This window comes from Oncorhynchus keta, chromosome 31 (genome assembly GCF_023373465.1).
Source record: "Oncorhynchus keta strain PuntledgeMale-10-30-2019 chromosome 31, Oket_V2, whole genome shotgun sequence".
Classification (NCBI taxonomy): domain Eukaryota; kingdom Metazoa; phylum Chordata; class Actinopteri; order Salmoniformes; family Salmonidae; genus Oncorhynchus; species Oncorhynchus keta.
In genome coordinates this window covers 13,572,097-13,583,711 of record NC_068451.1, presented here as the reverse complement: position 1 = coordinate 13,583,711, position 11,615 = coordinate 13,572,097, and the positions used below count along the sequence as shown (strand labels likewise).

The 11,615-nt window shown below is 43.7% G+C and overlaps 1 protein-coding gene across 1 annotated transcript; it reads left to right on the top strand.

Annotated features, from left to right (window-relative positions):
- The first annotated feature begins 5,725 nt into the window (after window positions 1-5,725).
- On the top strand, window positions 5,726-10,947 carry LOC118364129 (serine/threonine-protein kinase pim-3-like). Its single transcript, XM_035745358.2, has 7 exons — window positions 5,726-5,823; window positions 6,063-6,446; window positions 6,532-6,626; window positions 9,477-9,527; window positions 9,673-10,051; window positions 10,247-10,423; window positions 10,577-10,947. Exons 1-7 carry the CDS (start codon window positions 5,787-5,789, stop codon window positions 10,666-10,668), a joined length of 1,215 nt encoding a protein of 404 aa, XP_035601251.1. The 5' UTR covers window positions 5,726-5,786; the 3' UTR covers window positions 10,669-10,947.
- The last annotated feature ends 668 nt before the right edge of the window (window positions 10,948-11,615 follow it).

Genomic DNA, 11,615 nt, shown 5'->3' with positions numbered 1-11,615 from the left:
AATGATGTCAAGGATATTGACTGGGACCAAACTAAACCTAATAGTCCAAGCTTGGGGGGGGGGGGGATTCAGCCCCAGCATGGCAACAAAAAATAGTGTACAACGTCTTCAGAAAAGCACTATTGATTGCTTAAAACCTACGACATCAAGCTGAGGAAACAACGGACAATCAGACGGGGAGCCATCCGCACTGATGTCCATCCGGCCTCTAAAGACTGGCAGGTCGACCACCCATGACTGGTTGGAGGAAGAGAAGAAGTATCGATTAAGCTTGCTGCCAGTGGGATGTGACAGTTTAACACGCCACTAAGAAAGCAAGATGTACTTGCTCAGGTCAGGTTGGGTGTTGTGATCAGCGGGGAAGCTAGACCGCTTTGTCCATGAACAACATGCAATAAATGCACAAACAACCGTTGAGTGGGGTGTTCGGTGTAAAGGTGAGAACTGCTTGTGTGTGACTACTCTCTTACAGATGGGAGCGATGGCTGGTCCTGATGCTGTAACTTCAAAAGCTGCATGGCACTTTCTACTGGCAGACGCTTAAACTGGACGCATGTAGCCTACTGTCGCAGTCTTCTACTAGGGACAGTGTTCCTACTGAGAATAGAAATGGACATTACCGCAGAAGGCTGGTGTGTTGGACAGTTTATGCCACACATGCTATACATCCTCTATTGCAGAGGTTTTGAACTGGAGGAGGTTGGAATGCCTTCTCCTGGCGTTCTCCTTTTCTACTTTCTTTTTGACATAGGGGTGCTACAAAATGCTATATTTAAAACTCATTTTCATTTTCTATCTGAGAGTACCTTATTCATACTGCTTTGTATGAGAAACTGATTTCAAATGAATGATGGTGGAAAAGCTGTTTTGAAAAGCAGCTGTAATGGTCCATGTGTCATTCTACAAAGCCACGTTGTTTCACTCCACAGGTATTAATAGCCTTACTGTTGTAACAGCTAAACACCTGTGCTCAGTTAGCCTGCCTTGCCTCTCCATGGTGGGGTCTGTGATGAACTACCCTGCATCGGAAACAGAGGTGCATTGTTTGAATAGTGATGGCTGTTATCGGAAATGCTTTACTTTAAAAGTGACTTTTATTGTGAGACCCCAACGGGCAACTTCCTCATTTATTTTAGTGATCGGAAATGCATGAACATACATGAGGAAGTTACCTGTTGGGGTCCCACAAAAGTCACTTCAATAATATGTCAGATACATTTCAAAAGACAGGGGCCTAGAGAACAATGCAAAAAGACAGGGGCCTTGAGAACAATGCAAAAAGACAGGGGCCTAGAGAACAATGCAAAAAGACAGGGGCCTAGAGAACAATGCAAAAAGACAGGGGCCTAGAGAACAATGCAAAAAGACAGGGGCCTAGAGAACAATGCAAAAAGACAGGGGCCTAGAGAACAATGCAAAAAGACAGGGGCCTAGAGAACAATGCAAAAAGACAGGGGCCTAGAGAACAATGCAAAAAGACAGGGGCCTAGAGAACAATGCAAAAAGACAGGGGCCTAGAGAACAATGCAAAAAGACAGGGGCCTAGAGAACAATGCAAAAAGACAGGGGCCTAGAGAACAATGCAAAAAGACAGGGGCCTAGAGAACAATGCAAAAAGAAAGGGGCCTAGAGAACAATGCAAAAAGAAAGGGGCCTAGAGAACAATGCAAAAAGAAAGGGGCCTAGAGAACAATGCAAAAAGAAAGGGGCCTAGAGAACAATGCAAAAAGAAAGGGGCCTAGAGAACAATGCAAAAAGACGGGTCTAGAGAACAATGCAAAAAGACAGGGGCCTAGAGAACAATGCAAAAAGACAGGGCATAGCTGTCAGAAAAGCTTCAGCTATGCAATTATGATCTTAACGATGTTCTTTACTGACAGAACTACAATGGAACGAACTTGTAAAATAATGCATTGACCATTAATAAACAGATAATGATAATAGTGACTATGATTGTGTAATCAGCAGTGCTTCACAATGATGAATCATAGCTAAATGAATACAGTAGGAGGTACAATGGCAAGATAATGTTGTACTTGACCTACAACAGTACAACCCTCCCCACACATGTTAAATGATGCCTCTGCTTTTTTCAAACATCTTGAATAGATTTAATTCCCTGTTTTCTGTCCATCACACTGATCTGACTTGACAGGTAACTGGCAAATAATGTATGTCTGTCCACCTCCGTATGAAGCAAATCACTGTAAAGCCAGGATCAGCAAGAGTGAAGCAGTTGCAGATCATTGGGGCACTAATTTCTATAGAAATACAGTAAATCAAATTCAATGTAATTCAAAGTTAAACTTCCACTTTCAAAGAGTTGCTCTGTCTCCGTCAAACAGGTCACATTTGATTAAATGGATGTCTTGTTGACGAGTGCAAAGATGTGTGAAGCACACCACCAACAATCACCCTTCGCCTGTCCTTGTCCATTAGCTCCAGTGAGCAACAGTAACAAGACGACTAGAGAGAGAGAGTCTTGACTTAGCTATTGCGAAGAAGAGAGACAGTGGAATGTTATTTTTTTGACTAAGTGATCGTTTTCTCTGGTCTTGTTATTCTGACCACTCGACACAGAACATCACAGCAACAGTTGGTGAAAGTGAGAATTGTTGTTGAGCCAAAGTCCCTTCTTCTGTAGTTCTGTAGAAACCCTACGTCATCTATCTGGGCATTAATCACCAACTTTGTGGGTGCTTACTGAAGTATGTGATCTGTAGTACAGGGATAACTGTATATGGAGAGTTGTGAGGCAGGGGTGTGTGCTTTGTGATACACCAATCCGTATCATCATGGAGACCTGACCTACAGTATAGTACTGTAGGGACTCAAAAGGGTTGTGAACCTGGTCTGGAGCAGGATCCATTGGGTAATGGGTTGCAGAGTTGTTACACAACCCTCCCCTATTGAAAAGCATGTCAACACTGACTAACTAGTCCTTCATTGGACTTCAGGAGTGATGGTTGTCGTGGTCACGATTCCACTTCTGCCACCAACATAACAAAGCTTTGGCCTCATGTATAATGGCTATACAGTATATTGGTCTTGTACTGTGTGTATAAAGGACACATTTTTGACAAAAGCACAAGAGAAATGGACATACATTGTTGTCTTCCTGGATCTGCTACAGCATGTCAAATGAGTTTGGGCCAAGTTCTGGGCCCAGGCCTTCTACAGGTCCTTCAGACTGAAGGAGTCTGTGTGTATGGTGCAACCACGTCAATCTCATGGTCAAAGGATTCATGATCAACTGAGGAGAACATCAGGGGTGTAATCATTAGTCCAAACAGTTTCTATTGGACAGATTCCAGTAGGTCCCTCTGTTTCATTCCGTACTGGTTATGGGCGTACTGGAGGAGGTTTAATCATGTTGTGTATTCAATGACACCCATAGGATAGGATATTATTTGGTTACGAAATCACACACCTACTCCCTCCTTGGGCATTTGGTCCGAGGCTATATTGAACACTATACCTGAGGTCTCAAAGTGGTTTTGGTTGTGGTGGGAAATGAATCACAGATTTTTTTTTTTTTTTTTTTTGTAAACAGTCAGACTTAGCAGTCCTGTCTGCAGTCTAGCTGTTTTAGAGGGAGATGATAATGGTTTGTTATGGTAAAAGTGCATTTGTAAGTTGCTTGTCAATGTAGTAGGTAGTATATGAATGTGTTACCGTTGAAAAGGGTGTCTGTGTAAATATGCAAAACTATTCAAACCAATAATTGACACATTAATGAAATGTCTCATTAGATTATATAGGCACGTCTTCTATAACTTTCTCCAATTATAGCAAATTACGACCTTATGCCTCATGCAAATCAGTCTGTTGACATCCACCCGTCCCTCGAGTGGTTCAAGTGGCTTTCCTGTTCAAACCAGAAGCCCCGTGGCGGTAGAAAATACATTTAGTTAGGGGGAAACCCTGAGTCTGATATCAAGCCAGGGCTGAGTGTCATTCCAAAAACTGTGGCCTTGTCCATCTGGCCTTAACCAACCTCTTTCACATTGGAAAAGACTGGACATTTGGCATAGGGGCATTGTCGTGCTGAAACAGGAAAGGGCCTTCCCCAAACTGTTGCCACAAAGTTGGAAGCACAGAATCGTGTAGAATGTCATTGTATTCTGTAGCGTTAACATTTCCCTTCACTGGAACTAAAAAGCCTAGCCCAAACCATGAAACACAGCCCCAGACATTATTCCTCGTCCACCAAACTTTACAGTTGGCACTATGCATTGGGTGGGGCTGCTCGGCCATGGAAACCCATTTCATGAATCTCCCAACTAACAGTTATTGTGCTGACGTTGCTTCCAGAGGCAGTTTGGAACTCGGTAGTGAGTGTTACAACTGAGGACAGGCGATTTGTACCCACTTCAGCACTCGGCGGTCCCGTTCTGTGAGCTTGTGTGGCCTACCACTTCGCGTCTGAGCCGTTGTTGCTCCTAGTCGTTCCCACTTCACAATAACAGCACTTACAGTTGACCAGGGCAGAAATTTGACCAACTGACTTGTTGGAAAGGTGGCATCCGTTGACTGTCACTGAGCTCTTCAGTAAGGCCATTCTACTGCTAATGATTGTCTATAGTGATTGCATGGCTGTGTGCTCGATTTTATACACCTGTCAGCAACGGGTGTGGCTGAAATGGCCAAATCCACTAATTTGAAGGGTTTCCACATACTCTGTATATATAGTGTATGAAAACCACTTATTACTAAGAACAACAGCAGTTTGACTTCCTCCTCACTTTTTATATTTAGATCGCTTGGAGGGTGGAAACTGTTTGAACTGTGTTTGGAGGGAGCAAATCACAGGTGTCTTTGTCCATAAACACACACACAAATACACACACAAACACACACATAAACACACACAGAGCTGTTTTTAATCTCTCTCCACTGCTTTCTTTCATCCTTGTCTGAGGGTCATTGCCAACAAAGTGCAAATTGATATTTGGCCAATTTTCTCAAATGTTTTCACATTGGGTGTTTATGCAGAGCTTAAAAGGTATTGGAAAAAAAATATATACCTAACTTATTTGTTGTGGATTCAGAGAGTTTATGGGCATTTTTCTCAAAAACACTGAATTTACAAATATATATATATTTTTTTACAAAAATGTGAGATAAAGTAGGCCTAATGATGATGATTAAATTTAACTATATAGTGTTAGGTCATATTAAGCTTTTTGTAACTGATTAAATTTGTCAAGGTTTTGTTGTTGATCAGCTATAGTTTCATCAATTGGTATGGATTAAAACAAAAGCCTGCACAGTATGTGGGTCTCCACTTTCCATGGACCAAGATTTCAAAAACAGTTGTAGGTATGTGAAGATTTCGATATTTATAAAAAAGAAAAAAAAGAATGTGATATTGTTAGCATATGGCGTCACAAAATGCAAGGTAGGGCTGCTTTTATCTTGGCTTTGAACCTTTCTCTTCGTTTCTAACCATGAAATAGAGGAATGGGTAATCTCAAAAATTTTAGGTAAAAGCAACAATTTAAGGGGATTTTGAAAGAGCTAGCAGCGCCCCCTTTTGGATTTTCATGTACAGGCGCAATTGAACTCGTAAAGCAGGCAGTCATTGCTTGCAATAGGTGTGGGACACTTGGCGCGCACGACTCTTTGTTTTACATCATGGCACGTCATAATTGTCACTGTACATTACGTCAGAGCAATAGTGTTTTTTAAGGCCATGTGACAATCTGTCAGACGCAAATATCTGGTTTGATATCCGTTTCAGCCTACCTAAAATCATGGCTGATTTAAGAGGATAGAATTCAACCATGATTACTCGTAGCTCCCAGGAAGTTCTCTCTCCAGGTAAACGAAAATAAAAAGTAGTCTGGGTGCCTAGTCTTGTAAAGTAGGCTAGATAAATACATTTAGGCTATATTGTAAATGGGTATATGGAAGGAGATGGGATGGAAATGACAGAATAAATTTTATAATCAAACTACATTGACCTTGTTGTTATTATCAAAAAAGTGAACATCCTTTTAAACAGATATTTAAATATTAGGTTATCATCAACTGTTTGCCCCTCTCTGTTCTCCCTATAGTCCCCAACAGCTCTGACCAGGGTTGTGGTCTGAATGGAGGCGGCAGGCGGAAGAGGAAAAGGTCTGGGTTCCACAACGCCAAAACGGCTTCCCCCGACTTAGAATGTAGAGGGTCCAAGGAGCCAAATGCTTTCCAGGAGCTATTTGCTGTGCCGGCTCCCCCTGCACCCAAGGTCCTGTGCCAGCGTACAGGGAATGTTAGCCAGAGATGCAATGCTGTGACCTCCAGGGCCTGGGCCCCAGGCAGGGGGGGTTGGATGGAGCCTGTAGGCCATGGTCCAGCCCTGAACCAGACTCAAGGCCCCTGGCCACTGTGCCTGGTGGGGGCAAAGGATGACTGCCCCTCCACTTCCCGTCCTAAAGCCACTAAACGCCACCGCAAAGGTAAAAGTGACCACCAAACAGATTCAGAAATAATTTCCGGTCCCATCAGGAGGGAATTCATTTTCACAGCTTTGTTTCGTTTCAGCCCGACTGGAAAAGCTGTATGTAAAGGGGCCGTTGCTGGGGAAAGGGGGCTATGGCTCTGTCTATGCAGGGACCCGCAAATCTGACGGCATGCAGGTGAGACAACACACAACTCTTCCCTCTCCTGTGAAAACACATGTTGTCTGTGTGACACTTAATATTGTTTTAGTGTCATACAAAATCTTAAACCAGTCTGGTTACCCAGTCTGTTTCTGCCTCAGCCAACTTGTTGTTGTCCTGCTTGTTTGGCAAAGCAACAAAGAACTGATATATTGTTGAAAGCAGAAACAGACTGGTAAGTCTTACACATGTTTCTACTCTCTACACACTCGCAGAGTCGTCCTACTCGCACACTCGCAGAGTCGTCCTACTCGCACACTCGCAGAGTCGTCCTACTCGCACACTCGCAGAGTCGTCCTACTCGCACACTCGCAGAGTCGTCCTACTCGCACACTCGCAGAGTCGTCCTACTCGCACAATCGCAGAGTCGTCCTACTCACACACTCGAGGGATCTAACCATCATAGAAAGCCTCACGCCCTTGCAAACTCTTATATTCTTATCGTTTGAGACATTCTGTCTCATCGATGCTATAGCTTTTGATTGTTGGCGCTCTATGGCAGTAGACTATTGATTTGTGTACCTTTTGCACAGTGCTTGACTTGGACAGGAGCTCACTGGAGCTGAGTACCCGCTCCTCACATTTTCTACTGCTTAAATTCCTTTTCCTTTTATAGAATATTAGCTCAAATGTATTGTGTTGCTCCTGCACCTACATGCAAACAGTAACGGCACCCAAAATGAGTACCGCCACATATTTCTGTCCAAGTCAAGCAGTGCTTTTGCATGAAGCTACTGTAGCTTATTTAAGCGGCCAAGGGTATTTAAAACAAAGAAGCTGCTCTCGATTCCATCTTACACCTAAACTCCCATAACTCTTGTCCAGTGTCATGGATCAAGCACACACTCACCTTCCCTGGTCCACCAGGGGGCAAGATCCAACTGAGGCTGGTCTTCTCATACAGTTGCAATGGTAGTCTGAGATATTTTCTTGGTGAGAGAATGGATACAAAATATTCCTCTGGAGCAGTGGTTCACTCTTTTGTACTGTGACATGGCCACCCAAAGTCAATGTGACCTGACACAGGAACAAACCCAGGGCCCAGTATTGAGCTATAACCCAATTGGACTGAGCTGTGACTCAGCATTTGAGACTGCTCTGCGGTAATACATGCCTTGGGCATGACAGGCCTATTCTCACCTAGGTCCTCCTGTTACAGTACATCTTATTTCCCTGTGGGCTGTCAGTCAATATAATTGCTCCCCCCCCTCCCCTCTGTCTTTCGCTCCATCTATCCTCTAGATTTAGCCACTCTCCTTTCCTAACAGTGGCAGTGTAGGAAATTAGTTACCCAACCTCACTAAACTTTCCTTTTCAATAGAAAATCTCTACTTTCTTTGCATTTAGTGAGATATTGCGCTGCTCCCTTGCAAATCAGGAAGACTGACCCAGTCATTAAACAAGCCTGTAATTATACTGAACAAATATAGAAATGCAACAGGCAAATATTTCAATGAGTTACAGTTCATATGAAGAAATCAGTCAATTGAAGTACATTCATTAAGCCCTAATCTATGAATTTCACATAACTGGGCAGGGCTGCAGCTGTGTGTAGGCCTGGGAGGGCATAGGCCCACCCACATGGGAGCCAGGCCCACCAACTGGGGAGCCAGGCCCACCAACTGGGGAGCCAGGCCCACCAACTGGGGAGCCAGGCCCAGCCAGTGAGAATCAGGTTTTCCCCCCATAAGGGCTTCATTACAGACAGAAATACTCATCAGCTGTCCTGGTGGCTGGTCTCAGATGATACCGCAGGTGAAGAAACCAGATGTGGAGGTCCTGGGCTGGAGTGGTTACACGTGGTCTGCGGTTGTGAGGCTGGTTGCACATACTGCCAAATTCTCTAAAATGACATTGGAGGCTTATGTTAGAGAAATTAACATTTAATTATCTGGCAACAGCTCTGGTGGTCATTCCTGCACTCAACATGCCCATTGAGCACTCCCTCAAACTTTTGACATCTGTGGCATTGTGTTGTGTGTCAAAACTGCACATTTAAGAGTGCCGTTTTATTTTCCCCAGTACAAGAACCACCTGTGTAATGATCATGCTGTTTAATCAGCTTCTTGATATGACACACCTGTCAGGTGGATGTATTATCTTGAGAAAGAAGAAATGCTCACTAACAGGGATGTAAACACATTTGTGCACAACATTTGAGAGAAATAAGGTGTTCAATCAAGTCATTTCAGCTCATGAAACATGGGACCAACACTTTACATGTTGTGTTTATATTTTTATTCAGTATATTTGATGTAAAATTAAGCAATAAGGCACGAGGGGGTGTGGTGTATATGGCCAATATACCACAGCTAAGGGTTGTTCTTAGGCACTCCGCGATAGCCGTGGTATATTGGCCATATACCACAAACCCCCGAGGTGCCTTATTGCTATTATCAACTGGTTACTAAAGTAATTAGAACAGTAAAAATACATTTTTTTTGTCATAGCCGTGGTATACCGTCTCATATACAACAGCTGTCAACCAATCAGCATTAAGGGCTGGAACCACCCAGTTTATAAGGGAAAATAACTAATGTCTGCTTTAATTGTACAGTGCAGCTAAGCAGCCTGACAACATTCCTTCATAATGGCTTTTTATGATGGTGTAACTGCTTTTTCTTTAATAACTTTCATATATCTTGTCATTTACTTCTTAAAGGCCATGCGTCATACCTGACCAGCCTCAGCTGTCTCCTGTATGAGTTAATTTTGTATTATTCTCATGAAAGCACTGAGAATGTTATAACAACACATTTTTTATTTATTTTTATTTTGACATGTAACAGCTGTACTTAGACTGTTGTTGCTATTCCTGTCCCACAGGTAGCCATCAAGTATGTGTCCAAGGCCCAAGCTGAGGAGGAGCTGGACATTGTGAGTGTTAGTCTACTGGTTGATTTTACTGTAGGGGTTATATCAGTTATCTCTACTAATGCTAGCCTAACTTCAATTGCTAACAACCCCTCCTCCTTTGCACGTGCGCACGCACACACACACACACACACACACGCACACACAGCCTGGGCAAGAAGGGCCCCTGCCCCTGGAGGTGGCGTTGATGAAGCAGGTGAACGTGGCGCCACAGTGTCCCTACATCATGCAGCTGCTGGAGTGGTTTGACCAGCCATCGCGCTACATCATGGTGCTGGAGCGCCCCGAGCCCTGCCAAGACCTTATCGCCTTCTGCCAGGACCGGGGAGGCACCATGAGCGAGGGCTTAGCGCGCCAGGTGATGGTGCAGCTGTTGAGGGCGCTGAATCACTGCAGCGAGCGAGGGGTCCTGCACCGGGACGTCAAGCCAGAGAACCTGCTGATCCAGACTGACTCTCAGCACGTCAAGCTGTTCGACTTTGGCTGTGGAGACCTGCTGAAGAATACGGCCTACAAGGACTTTGCAGGTTAGAGAGTGTAAGGGAGGGAATGTGGTGGTTGAGAGAGCAGATCACTAAGAATTGCTCAGTGAGAGTGGAAGCAATATGACGGAAACTCCACTTAGCCCTATTGTTGATTTCAGCATGCAGCCTACGCTCTCAGTATGCTTTCAAAAAGGCTACTGAATAATAAGTTTCCTGTGTCTGTCCGCCCCCTCTCAGGCACCCTGGAGTACACCCCTCCAGAGTGGTTCCTACATAGACAGTACCTGGCAGGTCCAGCTACTGTCTGGTCGGTGGGCATCACCCTCTACAACCTGATATGTGGCTTCCTGCCCTTCAGCACCATCCGAGAGACCATCAAGGGCCGCGTGCGCTTCACCAAGGGACTGTCCCCCGGTCAGAGAAAGAGGGATGAGGGAAGGAGGGTTGGATGAAGTAGGGGAAGAGGTTTCCATAAAGGGGTAGATGATGTAACCTCATACTACAATAGATGATTATGGAATTATCCTCTGTCTAATCATATACCTGTTGTTACTTCCTCTCCACCAGAGTGCCGTCAGCTGATTCGTTGGTGCCTGAGCACTAAGGCAGCGGACCGACCAACCATGGAGCAGATCCAGCTCCATCCCTGGCTCCTGTGAGGGGCCACCAGGCCAATGAAAAATACAATTATAACCTCAGTTCATTCTTGTCTTAGTCATTTGAGTCACTTTTAAGTACTTTAACCAATCACTTTATAGCGTGGTTTAAAAACCCCACCCCAAAAGACTAATAGCGAACGCGCATAAAGATGGCATTGTTTTAGCACCATCCAAAGTTTTTCAACAAAACCTGACACAAATGAAGATGGGTTTGGTGGAACGACTGGTGCTGCAGTTAAATGCTATACTTTTGATTTATTTCCCCTGGAGTCTTCCATTCTGAAAATATCAATATTTATAGGTTTAGTGCTTCTACTTTTCTTTAAAAGTAACATTTTTACAAATATCAAATCTTTTATCTTTTTATATGAATGAAATCCTTGAAAGCGAAGCTTTTTCAGAGTAAAAAAAAAAAATGGAAACATGTCTACTGTCACTTCAATCCTAATGACTGTGGGCACTTACTCTCCAAGACCCCCACACACCCATCCACCCACACACAGGAAACAGGCAGGCCTAGGACATAGTAACACACAGACTGAGAAATTATGGGATGAACGGGAACAGAAGATGTGTCAACACAAATACCACTCTTTTATCTGTCTTTACCTTCTCCCATACACCGGCCACTACTATCATTTCAGTTCAGTCTTCAATTCATCTCCACCATCAATTTAAACTCCCACTGTCAATTACCATCCCCATCAATTCACAGCAACGTCCAATATACTGTCTTTACAGACTGTGGTGAAAAAGTACTCAATTGTCATACTTGAGTAAAGGTAAAGATACCTTAATAGAAAATTACTCAATTAAAAGTGAAAGTCACCCAGTAAAATACTACTTGAGTAAAAGTCTAAAAGTATCTGGTTTTAAATGTACTGAAGTACAGTGGTGGAAAAAGTACTAAGTTTTCATACTTGAGAAAAGTATAAAGTAAATGCTAT

Coding starts and splice junctions, on each gene's coding strand:
- LOC118364129 (XM_035745358.2), top strand. CDS start 5,787: ATGATTACTCGTAGCTCCCAGGAAGTTCTCTCTCCAG. Junction 6,447..6,531: donor CACTAAACGCCACCGCAAAG/GTAAAAGTGACC, acceptor GTTTCGTTTCAG/CCCGACTGGAAAAGCTGTAT. Junction 9,528..9,672: donor CTGAGGAGGAGCTGGACATT/GTGAGTGTTAGT, acceptor ACGCACACACAG/CCTGGGCAAGAAGGGCCCCT.